This window comes from Homarus americanus, unplaced genomic scaffold, assembly GCF_018991925.1.
Source record: "Homarus americanus isolate GMGI-L3 unplaced genomic scaffold, GMGI_Hamer_2.0 scaffold20465, whole genome shotgun sequence".
Lineage (NCBI taxonomy): Eukaryota > Metazoa > Arthropoda > Malacostraca > Decapoda > Nephropidae > Homarus > Homarus americanus.
In genome coordinates, this window is record NW_024756914.1 from 582,715 (window position 1) to 600,731 (window position 18,017).

Consider the following 18,017-nt stretch of genomic DNA (forward strand, 5'->3'; position numbering starts at 1 on the left):
TTTCCGACGGTTTTACTTTAGCTGCAAGTCTCCGGGATTGTATTGGCTCAAGTGGAAACAGCTTTACTGGAATATTCCACATTCACCTTCCCTAAAGCAGATGGAAACTGTGGCTATTCCCTATGAGTTAGCTACCATCTCCGAAGATGTTGCACGTCAGCGAGGAGAGAGAGAAGGAGCTCCAGAGAATATGACCAATTACAGCGCTCACTTCAGGACCTTAAAGGACCCCCACCTAAGGCTACTGCTGATAGTCAGTAGTTTAGGAATGTCTTCACTATATTTTTGTAAACATATTAAAAAAAACATATTATTGGTTTTGTGGTAAAAATACTGGATGAGGCACAAATACTGTTCAGTGACAAAGCCATTATGATATAGATTGTCAACAGCTTAATGGCTTCATCACACCCATTAAATGTTCCCTCAAAATGGAGACCATTTTTAAGATGGCAGCCTAGTATATATATATATATATATATATATATATATATATATATATATATATATATATATATATATATATATATATATATATATATATATATTCTGATTTAATGAACTAATTGATATTAAATTGAAATTTCCTGCTAAATCGAATTTCTGTTATTTCCGCTCGATTTAGCGAACTACCCTGTAGTTCACAAAATCAAGGCGATTCCGTTAAATTTTGCCACTTGGGTTTGCTTACATCCGCTCAGTCTGTGTCTTGCCACCACTGCGTGTGCTGTTCACTGCTACCTCTGTCTACCTTTCGGTCAACTAACTACAGCGTACAGTACGCATGTTAAGCATCGTGCCGAAAGTCTCAAAAGTTTCAGAAAGGAAATGGTGTGGGGGAGAAAATCAAAAGTGTGGCCATCAGTTGGAAGTAATAGAAAAGTGGAAACAAACACCGAACCCCCTAGTTTAAGGTAAGCCATGAATAATGTTTCTAATGGTTCTATGTACAGTCAACAAAAATATTTTCTGCACCCCTGGGTCTGATGGCCTTTGTAATGATCACTGACTGAGGCTGTATTTTTTGGTAAGGTGTCTCACCCAAAAGTTTGTTAACTCTCCCAGCCAGCTTTTGCTGCACTGCCTGCTTCAGATGTATGAAACTGTCTCAGTACCAACCAGAACATGAAACCAGTCTGAATGAATCTAAAGTTTTGAAGTAACAGTCTCAAGTTCATACATCTGAAGCAGGTAGTGCAGCAATAACAGAATCAAACTTTTAGGTGGAACTAACCTACTAATAGAGAACATTGTGTAACCAATACAGTACAATGCATTCTGTATATCACATATAGTTAATACAATACAGAGAAATTAACAGGAATACATATAAAACCTGTATATTTGTCAGAATTCTTGGTACTGTTTGTCTTTATGTATAACACTGTAAAGGTGCAGAAAATTTTCTTGTTGTCTGTACATATCATGTTTCTGAAGTGTCTCCGTAGGTGTGAGCGTATTAACAGAATTTATTTCAATTTAGCGAACTAGGTCACTAAATCAAGTAAAACATAATGAAAAAAAACTCCTTCCGCTAAATCACGAGTTCATTTTGTTATGTCGGATTCCATTAAGTCGAGAGTATATGAGTGGTCCCTCGATTAACTAACGGTCCAATTAACGAAATTCGAATTAGTTCCCATAAGAATTTTCAATTCCATACTGAAAGCCTTATGAGAAACACGCTTTGTTGTGCGCATCAGCTGGTCCGCCAATACAGTAATTGGTTCTATGTTTACATTCGTTTCCAGTGGAATAAATATCAAGAAAGTTGTGCTCTTGAATATTTTTGCCTTTTTTTTTATTAAAATTATTGGTCATTCTAATTTAGTTAACATATTGATAATATATACAGTACAGGGAACAGTTTTTCGCCCATCAGCTGATCAAATCACCCTCCAACGCTTCTCAGTTTAACTTTGTTTACAGTGGAGTGAACATCCAGTTTGTTCGTCTCTTGAATATTTTTGCATTTTTACATTAAAATAATTGGTCATTCTGAAATTTAGTTTATATTGATATACTGTACAGTGCAGAAATTATTCTGAAACATAGAGCACTAGAACCAATGCACTCTGTAAAGAATATGGCATGTCATCATCGACTCTCTGTCCCAAACTGATTGATATATAAACGCTTCCTGCGGGTATCGACATACACCCTCAAAGTAAGTTAAATACAGTATTCTATTGTTTTTTTATATTATTACAGAATAGACACTTTACAGTGTAGTTGTATGTATTTAGTTTATATTTAATGTTTTGTTGGTATACAGTACTTTGTATGTACTTTTCTGTGAGTTGGAACCAATTACCAATATCCCATTGAAATAATAGATTCAGTTAACAAATTTTCGGTTATGACGACTCTATGAAGACAATTGTGTTTGTTAATCAAGGACACTAATATTATATATATATATATATATATATATATATATATATATATATATATATATATATATTAAACTTGTATTATGAAATGGACAGTAATTTCTCCAAATGCAAATTAAGTCCAATATGAATAAACCTTGTTTGAAATTACTGCATTTGAGTAACTCCTACACCTACTTTTTGTTACTTGTTTCCCAGAGTTTTAAATGAAACCATGTGTTTCCACCTCCAATCTCACACTTGTACAGTAGTATGTTTCTATTAGGAAACTTGGGAGGTTTGTTGTAATTATTGACCACCTAAAAAAATTACATCATCTGTTTGGATCATTAAGCTTACAGGTACAGTACTGTCCACATTGCCACACTCTTCAATATATACATACACTCACGCACACTATACTGAAATATAAAGTACGCAGGGGGGTAACACTTACAGCATAAGAAAAAACATCTAATGTTTCTAGTTGTTTAAATGCTCAGCAGAGATGTGCATGTTTATACACTCACAAACATGTATGTATGTCCAAGTAAATATCACAGAATTTTGTTAAGTAACACTAGTCCCAGCTGCTGCTGCTTGCTGGAAATCTTCCACTCTGGGTCCACCAGCAAATTATTTACCATAAAATGGTGTTAGTTTAAACTACGACCATCAAATTTGGACCTTCATGTTTCTAAAAGTTTTAGTTATACAGTAATTACTGACAAATTATAAATGGACATTTTATGAGAATGAATACTTCAAAATGAAGTCTCTTGTGAAGTGAAAGAAATCACAGAACAACACCCATACATTCCAGTTGCCCTTGCTGAGCTGCTGCAGATGTAAGAGAAAGTATGAAGCAGGGAGCCTGTGTGCTGTCTCAAGTATGGCTACAAAGTCATGAGTTGCAAGAACATACTAAAAAGCAATTGACAGAGTTAACACCTTATTCTCAATCATAGTTTACATTGTATTTGAAAGATTAGTGCACTGCATCTCCACTTCCAAATATTTGCAGCTTCCTCAACACCCCTTGTCAACTTTACAACCACACTATAAACTTAGACAACTCTAATGCTTTTGGTATTAGTGTCTAGTATTGCTACCATATTTGTGATGGCATCTTTCAACCCCATTCACTTTGCAAAGGCATTTGTGGAAGAAGTCCCAACAGTCTCTGGGAAGATTCAGCTTGGTGTGCAGTACTGTACTTGTGTGTGCTGAAAAGCTGCAGCAGTGGGAGGAATATTATCCATTAATCTTCCTTTCTGTTTGAAGAGCTCTTTTAGGGCCTTATTCACTTTTTTTGCATGAGCTTGTGTTGTCATACATAGGATCACAAAGCGTTATAACTACACCATAAAATACGCTACAGTACAAGTTGGAAACACACTCGGATCGTGAAATCTTGGGTCCTGAGAGGGACATTTCATATTTCCCCTTTTTTTTTTCCTTGCTGGTAAGTGAATACATGAAAATCATGAATTGCTCGTGCCTTTTCAACACCAAGTGACTGAAATTACATAAATTGAAGTACTGTATTTGAAATATTTGCCAGCTCTAAAAGTAATCTTGTGTTTATTCAAATCCATAAACTGTATCAGTTGTGGTATTATAATGTGTTGGAATGATATAATATTAATGGAAAGGTACTTGAAGAACTATCCATAAAGTGTTTTTAAGACTGACTACTACAAAACTTTATACTGTATCATTTGTAATGTTTTTTTTAGTCTACTGAGTGTGTTATCTTTACATGGACTCTTCTTACATATTATTCAGAGTATGTAGTGAGGTTAGGATTGGTTCCATTAGTCTAGGTATGGTTAGATTACATTAGGTGATGTTAGGCATACTTGAAGGCACAACACCCCAACAAATCTTAAGATTGGGCCTCAGGTATACCTCACTATACAGTATACATGTAAAATTTTGAAAGCAAAAGTAGAGTTTTTATGAACTGGCTTAAAAAATCCCAATTACTAGAATTAATAGAGCACTTGCAGTCAATAAGATCCGAGTATCACCCAGGTCACAGCTGGGCAAAATTACCTGGGCTTTTATTCATTGACACATATACCTGTATATACTGTAGCTCATTATACATGTCAATATAAACTGCGGACTAGGCTGAATTACTAATGTTAATCCCAGACTAACCTGAATTAGTGATGTAAACCCTGATTAAATTGAAGTGGTGACATTAAGCTTAGACTTAGCATAACTGAATTGGTGATATTAAGCCTTGACTAAATTTACTTGTGACCTACTATGCATGCTGTGACCAACAGTGGATGAAGAAAGTTAAACATGTTGGAGGTCTCTACCCTGTCGTAACAGGGGACATGTTGATATTGGTTCAGACAAATTATTTTTAGCATAAATAGTGACTGGGTTGTTTATCTTGTTTTGTTTCCCTCCTTTATTGCCATGAAAAAATAAATAAATAAATCGTATAATTCAGGGTGGCTGGAACCATAAGAAAACACAGACTCCCTTTATTTGCTGTGATTCATCTTTACCTGTTACAGTAGTTAGAGCAAATGAATGATTACAAGTAAGGGGAGAAGCTGTGTTTACTCTTGATTCTGGCATATGACAGGAAAACTTGCAAGTAATGTATTGGCATAGGGTTGTTGTGATTGAAGGGGGATGTCTTTGAAACTTGTAGAAATGCACCCCAGAACATAACAGAATACATATTTTAAAAGTTTTATAATGCTTTTTACGGAATTAGTTTGGTCATTTCTTACCTTATACTCTGAAGTCTTCTAATGAAATAAATCCACAAGTTCACACTATGATAGTAAAGTACTGTATTCCCTACCAAACTGAGGTGACTTGGGGGACTCTGCCCTATTATGTAATATCCCTGATGGCCAGAACAAGTGCAGAACATTTTTGTTTTAAAGAGATTTTTGGGTATGGTATCGAGATGAATTCTTATCCAGGAAAAACCACACATTTATGGAAATTTCTGGGCATTGGCGAGTATTTTTTAGTCCAAACTATGTCTGGTACGGAGCATCATTGCTAGGGATAAGCAACTAGCCTGAATACTAGCCATGAGGCTTAACGCCTTCACTATGGGGACGCCCCTTTTAGTATTTTATTTGGCTAATGCCAGATGATTTTATTCAGCACAAAGGGAAACCCATGCACAAGTGGTTAACTGCAGTCAGACAGCTACAGAGCTGTATTCATTTATGCAAACACTACTGTACAGTATATTGTAAACATTTGTACACTAAACTGTACTCACCAGCAGACGAAGCCATCTTGAGCTTCTAATGATGCATAAAGTTAATATTACAGAGGAACTGCCTGTCCTGCATCATCTACTGTAGTTACTGTCACTCTCCTCTCTCTCTATGAAGGGATTATACACACATTGTATACTGTACATACACCTCTATACACTAGCCTACAGTAGGTATACACTGTTCACTCTGCTGTATACTGTATGTATGGTACTTTCACACTTACTGTATGTAAATTACACTTGTAGGAGTACTCACTTTTCACTTCTTAACACTGCTTAAACAGTACAGTATTCTTGTCTAATTGTATCCTGGTTCAGTTATGTACAGTACTGTACTGTACTGCCCAACAGATTTTGTGTATTGGAGAAATTCCGGATAGTGGGGCCATTACTGTATATGACCTGACAGGCTGGCCCATGATGCCAACATTAACAACAGGGTTGCCAGGTTGGGAACTAAATTCCCACCATATCATGCCCCCCCCCCCCCAAACCAGTCCAAAAACTGCCAAATGGCCTTTCTTTTCCAATAATAACCGAGTCATAGACTAGACAAATTGTACAGTTAGCCAAATGTTTTATTATATATATATATAATACCCACAAATATGTAGTACATTTGTTATACCTGATAAGCAAATAATGTCTGAAAATTGCTTATTTAGCTAACTGCAAAATATTGCTTAGATGATCTTTGGCATAATAAACTATAAATAAAATTACACTAGCTTTATTACATCCATGTCTTGAAGATGCAGCAACATATGAATAATGTGATGCAACAGGAAGAAAAATGCAATAATATTGTAATTTAATCATCTTTATTAGAATATAAATAAGAGTGCAAGTATGTTTATTTCCATTACACACTTGATGTTACACAACTGTAGAAAATATGAGACAACCATAAGTTGTGAAATTGAGTAAAACCAATGTACAATAATTAAACTTATTAAATTTCAATAATAAAATTCTTTAACAAATTAATGCCAACACATCTAAGTACAGAGGAATGCCTTACATTACTCATTACTTTAAAAGACAACAATCAATGCCTTATCAAATCACCAGTTGTGAATTATATTAAAATTATAGTGTACAGTATACAATACTATTAAATGAGAACACAAATGGATATGCATACAGTAGTTTTGTAAAGAAAGGCACTCACTACACAATTTTTATAGCCAATTGTTAAGATATTTACAAGAAACCTGAGGAAACATCTGCAAATTTCCTTATATTTTTTTTTAGCTTTACAGATAAAATTATATATGATAAAACACTGCATAAATCAACTGATATAAAGACAAGATCAGTTATCAGGAATAATCTATATAATGTATATAGAATGCTTAAATATAATGAAGTCTTTTCTAAGCATCTTGTTATTTTGTACAGGGCAGTGGGGTTGTGGAGCCAACTTCATTGTTGGTGGGCTGAGTGACCCAAGCTGTTGTTGCTGGTCTCCAGCTTCACACCTTGTTGAGAGGGTGCTGCTTGCACTATCACTTGGCCATGGCTTATCTGTGCCTGACTCACTTCTACTGGTGTGGCAGATGAGTGAGTTACCACTATATTTCCTTGACTGACGCTCTGGTTTACCACGTGTGCCTGAGACACGACTACTTGTCCATCCAATGCTGAAACTTGTTCCAGCTCTTCGCCAATGCTGTCGGCGAGAATTACCTGGTCGGCAGTCACCTGGGAAATCACCTGGCCTGTGGTAGGATCAATGGTGACTATGTGAGCCCCTTGAAGAAGGTCAGGTGGAACATCCTGAGACAGCACCACCTGTGTGACACCTTCAGGTAAGTTTATCTGACCTCCCAGTACCCCAGCCACATGCTGCAACACCATCTGGCCATCACCAACATCCACAGCCTCTACCTGTGCCACTTGGCCAGCCTGGTTCACCTGTACATGTCCCTGAGCTGCCTGTTCCTGTGGCACAAAGTGGTGAGACACCAGAGGCACTTGTTCATTCATTATGTCATCCATCATCTCCTCAACACTCTTACCTGCAGTGTAAAATTCCTCCATCTGTTCCATGGTAACTTTCCACTCAATTAACCGCCATAAGTTGTACTTGAGCACTTCATACTGCCCCTGTCCATAATCTTCAATCATCTTTACACCATAGTGTTGTAGAACCCTCCCTAGCACCACAGATACATGCTCCTCCAACAAGCCACAACTCAAAAGCAAATCATGATCAAACAATTTCTCCAAAAGTCGTCTGCATTTCATGTCCAATGTGTCCGCCATGATGGTTTCGGGCTCCCTTGTTGGGTGAGACTGTTCAACTGCTGAGGAAACTGAAGCATTTATTTCATTCTTTACTCTACTTCCTTCATAATTTATTGGAATGGTTTTACCAGGCTGTGGCAGAAGCCCAGCCAATTTATTCATGTTAACCTTTACACCTGAACTGTACACATCAGTAATGGTTGTAGTCACTGGAGCTATTTCTCGTGTGACTATAGTCATGGTTGGATGTGGGCCAGTAAAGCTATTAACCGAGACACCAGTACTGACTGCCACTGCTGCTGGTTCCATAATGTCGTCATCATCATCGTCCCACTCTGATCGCAACGCAGCAATTTCTGGATTTTCTGGTTCCAACTGTGGAGGAGGATGTGGCAATATTGGTTGCTGGCTGGTGCTGGGTACCATCTTGCTCGAACCCCGACCTGGTTTCACATCCGGAGAAAAGATTGCCTTGTTTTGATGAACTGACTCAATGTGACGATGAAGTTTACCTTCAAATCTAAATTCTCTGCTACAAAGCTTACAAGAATATGTTGGAATACAAAATGACATTAATTCAACAGGTGGAGAGACTATATTGCCAGAATTACTAGTAGTAACAAAGTAATCTTCTTTCTTTGACTTGTTACTAAGAGGGTTGGCTGTGATGTCAACGGGGTAAGAACCAACCCGATTGCCAACTTTCATTTTTGTGTCATCTGGCCTGTTCTCTACTTTTACCCTTTTCATACTATTATCTGAAGATTTTGCCATGGAACTGACCACATTTTGCATGGTATTAGTAACATTCAAAGGCCTTTTATCTGGTTGTCTTGTGATGTCCTTTAATATCTGTTTGACTGGCTCTTTAGGAGGATTATGTATAAATTTTCTCACTAATGCAGCTGCTGCTTCAGATGACTTCTCTGAGGAATCCTTCTCCTTCACCTTAACTTTAACTTTGGTCTGAGTCTTAACACCAGATTTTGGTGTGGTAAAGCAAGTTTCGCAGTTCTTCATGTTACACACAAAGTCCTTCCCATGCTGCTTGTTCTTACTCATGCGTTTTCCTCGCCCCTCAGTCTCTCCTTCTTCTGGTACACTTGTGGTAGTTTTTAAATCTGCTGCTTCAACGGTGGTCCTTGACTCTTCTGCCCCTGAAGCGTTTGAATTCTTTGTTTCTTCTGGTTCATAACTTAAAATGTTCTTCATCATACTTTTCCTTATAGCACGTAGTTCAGCAGCTCCTGATAACCCAAAATGACTATGCTTTCTCCCTCGACCTCTAGGCCTCTTAAACTGTGAGGGGGGTTGTTCACCTCTGCCTCTTCCACTCTGTATATCTAATATTTGGCTTTTATTTACAACTTCTTGGTCTTCTACTCTACTATCTTGTCTTACTGAATTCACTTGTGGTCCCAGAACAAAATCTTCTTTGTGGACCGCCCTCACTTCCAAAGCAGAAATATCTTGTATGGCACTTCCTTGTTGACCCTGTGCCATACTCCCCTGCTGGTCCTGTGTCACACTCCCCTGCTGGCCTTGTGTCACACTCCCTTGCTGATCTTCAGGGCTAAAACCAATCTCCTGCACAGCACTTCTCTCTTCTGATTTTGTACCTATACACTGCCTTGTCATGGAGGAAACCACTTCTTGTAAAAATTCTGAGTGTCCATCCCGCGTCACTTCGCTGCCAGCTTCTCGAGATGATTTTGAATTTCCTTGCACAATTGCATCAAATGCTGCATCCTGTATTGGATCAGATGCCATTTCTGTTGAATCAGGCATTGCAAATACCTTTCGATCTACCTGATCCTCCCCTATTCCTCTTTCTTGCTGTTCCTCTCCCTCCTCTTCATCTGAACTGTAGTTGCGGTCCATACCTTCATCAAATATGTCATTCTCATACATGTCATCATCTGCTGGACGTGGTGTAGGGGGAGCAGATACCTGGGTGCTTGCAGATACCTGCCCCTGATACTGGCGGGGAATAATGACACGGCCACCTTCCTCATCCGTCTGGGTTGAGGTTGTGCACATTACCTTTTTGGCCCTTCGCGTTTTGGGTTTGCTGTTCAGGGCATCTTTGGGAGCTTTGAAAATCTGTGGAGCAAGGCCAGTCTGCTTGAGTTCTCCATCCAAAAGATTGCCAACCGTTGGCAGTTTGTCAAGAATACTACCTTCCGCCACAGCTCCATGATTCCACTGAACATGTCGTTCGTAATCACTTAAGCGAATGAATGAACGAGGGCAATATTCGCACTTGAACATACGAGGTCCTAATTTTTTGGTAAAATGTTCATCAGCAACTTTTGTATGGCGTTTAATGTGGGTGATAAGGTGATTCTTCTGGGTGAAGCATTTACTACATAGGTGACACTTGAAAGGTTTCTCACCTCTATGAATACGCAGATGAATATTTAAAGCCCCCACCGTGAGGAAGGCTTTGTGACACACATCACAATATACACATTTACTCTTGTCATGAAGGCGCATGTGTACCTTAACACAGTCTTGGCGGCTGAATCGTTGGTGGCAAACAGGACATTCAAACTGTTTCTCTATCCCATGCACCACCAAGTGTCCCTGTAGATGTACTTTGCGGGCAAATGATTTTGGGCAATGTGGACACTGGAATGGCTTTAGATCAGAATGTATAGCCATGTGCTGCACCAGAGTCTTGCCAGTCATCATTACTTTACCACAAACCTCACAGGAAACTGGCATCTCCAAAGTCTGACTGCCACCAAAGGTAGGGGGGCCCACAGGCTCTTGTTTAATACAAGCCAAACTACTACGTGCACCCCTACCTCTGCCACGACCCATAGGCTTGCTGGGTCGCATGAGGTCTTGTGGTGAAAAGATGATGGTGCCTGGAGGTGGTTCCATACCCTCCATTGTATGGAAATCACTTTCCATACTCGAGAAATCCTGGAAAATAAATCAGATCTCAATTATTGATGTTGGCATAAATCACGGCACTGTACAGTTCACACTATACATTGGAGATGTGTTTCAAAGAAAAATCACTAAAGTGAAATGCTTAAAATGAGGGTCTTATTATATTTCATGGCTATTCAAAAGATTTTCAGATTTAATGTGTATGACTGCAACCCTGGAACATCAGCCCGGTGAAGTTCCACAGCAATGATGCTCAAACCATATGTTTTGAGTAGGGCACGACTTTGCAAATGAAGCAGAAAGTATGGCTTTCTCTAATCAAATTACAAAATTTGTGCTGAAAAGCATTAACATTACCCCACAACTGATGAATGAGGAATTTGTTGCCCTGACGGGACCCATTCAGAGCATTCAAATATCCATGAACGTCCACAAAAAAAGCAAAATCATGCACCCATCATCGATCTTCATACTCGAGAATTCGAGAACCTTTGGACTCAAAGTTGGCAACATGTTCGCGAAGCGCCCACATACGAGCTCGAGCAGCTCCTCTGCTCAACCAATGCACATCAGTGAAGTACAAGATTTCTCCATACTGGGTCTGAAGGTCTTCCTCAAACTTCTTAAATTCAGTGATTGTGCCCGTGCTTCAATATGGAATCTATCGACTTAACAACAGTCATAACATGCTGGACTTTAAGTGCTTTAGCACACTGACTTTCTTGATGAATTATACAATGAAATACCATTGGCAGGTTGAGTCCTTGTTCTTCGTCTATTTTCTGTAAAGAACCTCTGAAGCCGAAGCCATCTCCAGCCATATTTGGAACACCATCAATTGTAAGCTTTTCAAGCTTAGTTTCATCCAGTTTGAACTGTTCCATTGCAATTTAAACTCACGAAGGCGATATGTCACCCGAGTACGGCCACACATTGTTCGTAAAGTCAGCATGTTTTCTGTAACCTCAAAATCTTTGTCAAGTCCCCTTACAAAAATCAGAAGCTGCTCGGTGTTAAAAACATCCTTAATCCCATCACATGCCAAAGAACAGCACTCGAAGCTAGCAATCTTCTCTTTTCATTGAGTTCGGATGTTGTCTGGTATTTTCTCAACACGAGCCATCACTGTTTGCCGACTCAGACTCACTTGCTTTGCAAGGTTTAATTTCTCAGGGCAGCAATGTTTTGCAAATGCCTCTATTAAGACTTGACATACTCACCATCTTGAAATGGTATGAGATGCAATGCAATCACCTCTAGTAATTGCATGCCCTGCTTTAGTGATGTTTTCATTGGCATTACTGAGGTTGGTGAATAATTGCTGATGAAGGCTAAGATTTTTATGTAAAGCTGATGATTTAGTCTTTCATCTTTGCTAAAGGAATCGTATTTTGCTGCATGCTTTGTTTTAAAATGTCACTATAGTAGGTTATTTCGCTTGGTTTCAGCCACTGTTTGCCAACAATTAAAGCAGGATTGAATAATCTCTTCTTAGTACGTGATGCAAAGGCCATGATGTAAAATTGTAAACTCACAGAGCCAAAATGGCAGGAATCTGTCCACAACACACCCAAGCTCTCTGTCAGTAGGGGAAGGAGTGTTTTATGTGACACAGTGGCAGAGGTGCTGGGTAGGTGGAACCAAGGATACCGCCGAGCAAGCCAGGGAAAGTAGTGTTGCCTCTGCATATGACAATTATCCCAATACAAATTCTATTTTGAGAAGAGCACAACTGAATATTGAAAAATATTATTGGGTCACTGATGGCAGCCAAATTATGAAGAAATATTGATATCCCTATATTTAGCCAATATTATGGAATGTGAGTAGCTCACTGCATGTGTGCAATAATATACAGTATGACAAAAAAGATCAAACCAATATAAGATAAAATATCATCAACAGATCCCCTTAAAATACAATGAATTCAAATACGATCACGGGCCTCTCTTAACACCCTCGGCAGGCCAGAGTTTGGCCATCCCTGATGTACAGTAATACCCCTTGGAAGCTCAGGATGTGTTTCTAGAAAGAGTTGTCAGTAAATCAACTTACAACAGGGTCATGATAACATACATACTGTATAGTACAGTACAGGTACTCCTCAACTTTCGACCTACTCAACTTACGACCGCCGCAGTCTTAAAAATATTTTTCAAATTACAATACTGTACGTATTTTTGAGTCCCGACGTTAGTGATCGCGCTGTGTTCTGACAACATTTTCGTTTGTAATTCCCTTTAAAATAGCTGGCAAGTGTAAAAGTGAGAGTTCTGGTGGTGCTGAGAAGAAAAAGAGACACCCCATTTTAGATTTTCTATGTATTATTTTCGCATTTTCGACTTATGACCTGGTCGTCGGTCCCTAACCCCGTTGTAAGTCGAGGACTGACTATAGTATTTGATATGAAGATATATTCCTAACATTATGTTACCTTTGAGTGATACATGATGACTATATTTGGCTTCTTGTACACTAAGAAAACTGATTAAATAAACCAGAGAATAGGCAGATGCATTATGCACTACAATATTATTTATTAAAAGCTGGTAAAATCACTGAGTATAATATTATTTACTAACTGCTGAAAACAAATGTTGTGTTAAACCCCAACCATCTCGAGGAGGAAGAGAGACAGAAGTCAGCTGTTCGCAGCAGGAATTTAATACAATGTAATAACTCTTCTGGGGTTGGGTGTGGGATTTTTTTATTATTATTTTACGATAATATTTTATTAACCCGGCACCAACTGAACTTAAATAGCATAAGAATTATGGTGAAACTGCAAGGGAGACGGTTCTCCAGCCAGCCACCCACCCTACCTCCCACCTATCCCACACACAATTCATTTCCCACTCTTCATTTTTCTTATTTTATAGTACAGTATATTTTATTTATTTCTAAGTCACAGAAGAGCATTGCAATAATATTTCCACAACTTTATGGTTCCTTATGTAATAAAGGCACACGCACATCCGCCTCAGAGCTAACAAGCCCCCCGTGTGTTGTGGTGATTAGACTCAATATTCTCCCACACAATAAAACCCCTACGCTCTTTTTCTTTTCTTATTTTATATCTTTATATTACTGTAAGGTACACAGTATTTTCTTCATTCATAAGGCACATTAGCACGTTGAACTGACTTTTCCGCATATTCTGTGATTACCCACACATAACAGTGGCATTAGCGCTAAGTCATGTGAGAGGTGACGGGTGTATTTTGGCATGCTAGAAACATAACAGCACTTGTAGAGCACTTGCATTACCTAATATATGGTTGCTCTTACATTATATGAGATGCTTTTTAACACTATTTATGCATTATATTTGGATACACAGGCTAACTCTAAAACAGAGGCTGATGCACACGACTTCTAGCTATGTGAAACAAGTGACGTATAACGAAAATTTCTTCTTGTATTTATTAGCAATGTATAGTGAGGACCCCTGTACTTATAAGATTAAATTAAAATTTTAGCCGATAAAAACTTTGCAACTCAACTGCCAGTGAGATGCAAATACCACCAGATATAGTATACGTAGCACAGTATAAAGAAACACAGTTATGAGCTTGTCACATGAAAGACATACTGCACCTCATCCTGACTGGAAGCTGGCTGAGGCTCCACTGCAGATATCATCTGGCCTTGTGCATTACTGGCAGTAATAATGGTGTGCATCTGTCCTTCATCATCATCAGCTGCACTGTCATCCATTAACATCACCTTCACTTCCCCACCGCCCACACCCATCACCTCTATGGATGATGATGCCATTTCCTGAAAATATAAATTAACTTCTTGTAACATGTGAACAGAATAGAACAGTACAGTACAATAGTCATAAAATACCTGGAAGACAATCCATACATAAGAACATAACATAAGAATGGAGGAAACTACAATGGGCCTATTGGCCCATACTGGGCAGTCCCATTTACACCCAACCCCTATCGCTCATATATCCATCCAAACTATGTTTGAAGCTATCCAGCATATTCGAGTTAATGATGATGTTTGGTAACTTGTTCCACTCATCCACTAATCTATTTTCAAACCAGTGTTTACCTAATTCGCGCCTAAATCTAAATTTGTCAAATTTAAAACCATTGTTACAAGTTCGCTCCTGGTTGGATAGTTTGAGTACCTTTGTAATGTCACCTTTGTTTAGCCCTGCCTTCCATTTATAAACCTCGATCATATCGCCCCTCACTCTATGTCTCCTGAGGGAGTCCAAATTAAGATGCTTTAACCTGTCTCTGTACTCAAGGTTCCTAATGCCCGGGATTAGTCTTGTCACTCTCCTCTGAATTCTTTCAAGGGATTCTATATCCATTCTGTAGTACGGTGACCAGAATTGAACTACGTAATCCAAGTGAGGTCTCACAAGTGCAAGATATAGTTTTAGGATGACCTCGCTAGTTCTTCACAACTTTCTATATGTATTAACCAAACCTAAGTTCACTGGTAAACCTTTATGGCAGTACAGTACTGAACATTAAACCCTCAATAATTTCATAGTGACAGGTCAATCAAATTACCCTAGTGTGTGTATATATATATATATATATATATATATATATATATATATATATATATATATATATATATATATATATATATATATATATATATATATATATATATATATATATATATATATATATAATTATTATTATTATTTAATTTTTTTTAAATCTAAATTTAGGAACTTTGATATAAATACTGTATTGTATAATGGTAAAATGAACACACCTCAAGCCACCTCACATGTATATTACAGTATACAGTAAAACCTCAAAAGTCCAGACAATTTGGGGAGAAAGGGGGTCTGGACTTATACCAAGTGGGGTCATGGGAGCCACTGTGCACTAAGCAGCCCCCTGATGACCATAAAATTTGTATCTAAATCTACAATAAATGTCATGTGTGTTTCCTTTTACATTTTTCCTTTATATATAGTAGTAGTACATTTCAATAAATTGTTCTACTTCGAACATGCAATTCAACAAGCTGTCAAGGCTGTCCTTGGTGACAAAGTGACCTGCAGTGGCAGCTTCTACCATCTGACGCAAGTATCCTGGAGAAAAATACAAGTACTCGGGCTATCGACACTCTAAAAGGACAGTGAAGATTGCACGTGACAAAATAAACAAACCCAATTAAGCTCTTGTTGTTAGGTTAGGTAGGTTGGCTTGTGCCCCTATATTGGTTATATAATACACAGGCTTCGGCGTACCTGACATTCTACCAAGAATAAATTGAGGCTTAGATGCAGGCCACAAGCTTATAAATAAGTCATTCACTTGCATCGTTTGATATCACTTTCACCACAATTTATCCTTCACTATACTGCACTGTGGTTTATTTTCTCGCAATGCAGAGCCATGAACATTTACCTTAACTCTTCAAGTATATGTGGACAATGTGACATAAAAATATATATATAAAATACAAAAATAGCAAGTTATTGTCATGTGAGAGTTTGGCCTTATAGGGCCTGATGAAAACAATTGTGGTATTTTCAGGTAATTACAGAACAATGCGTCTATACATCACACACACGCACACAGAGGAGTCAACCTTGTGAACACTAAAACACAGAATCCATCCACAAACCCTACACAATCATTTATCAGAGAACATTATCACTAAAAAAAATCACAACAAATGACGAATTAAATGTAACAACTGTAGGAGTGCTTTTGTTCATTATAATAACACATATTGCTATAATAAGCTCACGAAGAATATATCAAAGTGAAACAATACATTAACTCAAAACAATGTTACTTTTATTTACATTCCCCGTAAATTATGTGTACTGGGGGGGGGGAGCAGGTCGCCATTTTCTCTCTTATCCGCCGTTCTCCTACCCAACACTTATTTATCGCCAGTTTCTCACTTTATCAATTATTTATCGCATTTGATGTAGTTATACAAGAGGGTGGGGATATCAACGAAGTGTTGGTAAGCGGGGGAGGAGATTGAGGCCCAACAAAGCGGTTAAATACCTTATATTATCACCATCAAGTTCCCATTCTCGATCATTTGCTTAATGAAAGAAAAATTCACAACTTCGTTTCCCGTTCTCCTTAAATCCTGAATTAAAGTAAACAAACAGACATGTGAAAGCAAGACACAGCTACACACACCTCGTCTATGTCATAAGGCACCAGAACAACACACCAACTAAGCTAAAAGATGAACTAGAAGCTTGAAAATCAATAGAGACGCTGTAATGGACATTTTGGGCAGGCGTCGCCAGGAATCCCAGACTCTCTCCCTTCAAAACATTTCCCATTTTCACACAAAAAATAGAGAGAACGGCAGCCATCATCTCCTAACTCTCCTCCATACTCACAAGTGAATGCCCCTCGACGTCTTCCCGGCAGAGGAGTCCACCTACGGAGGATTAATCCGCTGAAAACTGGAGAAATATTTCATCACACACTCAGCTCACACAAGCTAAAACTGCCAAGTCTCGCCGCCCGCGAGAAGCTGCGAGACTGTGACGTCATAACAACACTCGTTCAAAATGTTTAACAAACTTCTACCGTTATATTACTGCCTCCGTGTTTATTGCCTCAAATAATGTGTTATTATTCATATATGACTGTCAGATTTGTAATATCAGTACAAAGAACATCCTGTACCCATATTTACCTTATTTATGTTTCGGTATTACGATACTAATGTACTACATATAATGTTGACTTTTTTACTTTTACTTTTATCTTCTTCACCACTGATCGGCTCCCGTTAGCGCTAACAATAGATCACATTGAAATATACACGGTTGTTTACATTGGCACGGTTGTTTACATTGGCACGGTTGTTTACATTGGCACGGTTGTTTACATTGGCACGGTTGTTTACATTGGCACGGTTGTTTACATTGGCACGGTTGTTTACATTGGCACGGTTGTTTACATTGGCACGGTTGTTTACATTGGCACGGTTGCTTTAGCGTTACGCAATGCATTCCAATCGCTCCCTGTAGCGATTGGAAACGCAAACGCAATGCAAACACGTGAATGGAAACCTAGCTTTGCTCATCTAACTACTGCACAATACTCCTGATCACCACTACATTTTATATTTGTAAGATGATAAAAACCAAGTTATATTACCCGTGAAATTATTATTTTACGCTTGGCAGGTCGATCACGTCTCTCTTAAGCGGCCCACACACGTTCAATAACATTAACTCAATATATGATATT

The 18,017-nt window shown here is 38.3% G+C and overlaps 1 protein-coding gene across 3 annotated transcripts; it reads right to left on the reverse strand.

Moving 5' to 3' along the window:
- Positions 1-6,444: 6,444 nt before the first annotated feature.
- Positions 6,445-17,281, reverse strand: LOC121857118. 3 transcript variants are annotated; one of them, XM_042353003.1, is made up of 3 exons: positions 17,156-17,281; positions 14,389-14,571; positions 6,445-10,821 (listed from the first exon to the last, which is right to left on the reverse strand). In XM_042353003.1, exons 2-3 carry the CDS (start codon positions 14,566-14,568, stop codon positions 7,066-7,068), a joined length of 3,936 nt encoding a protein of 1,311 aa, XP_042208937.1. In that variant the 5' UTR covers positions 14,569-14,571; positions 17,156-17,281; the 3' UTR covers positions 6,445-7,065. The 3 variants fall into 3 exon arrangements, with proteins under 3 accessions (XP_042208937.1, XP_042208939.1, XP_042208938.1); XM_042353005.1 differs by lacking the exon at positions 17,156-17,281 and adding an exon at positions 16,947-17,060; XM_042353004.1 differs by lacking the exon at positions 17,156-17,281 and adding an exon at positions 16,806-16,931.
- Between the last annotated feature and the right edge of the window lie 736 nt (positions 17,282-18,017).

Excerpts from the sequence above, each read along its gene's own strand:
- LOC121857118 (XM_042353003.1), bottom strand. The coding sequence starts at position 14,568 with ATGGCATCATCATCCATAGAGGTGATGGGTGTGGGCGGTGGGGAAGTG. Across the intron at positions 10,822-14,388 it reads CAGCTTCCAGTCAGGATGAG|GATTTCTCGAGTATGGAAAG; the intron begins GTGCAGTATGTC and ends TTTATTTTCCAG.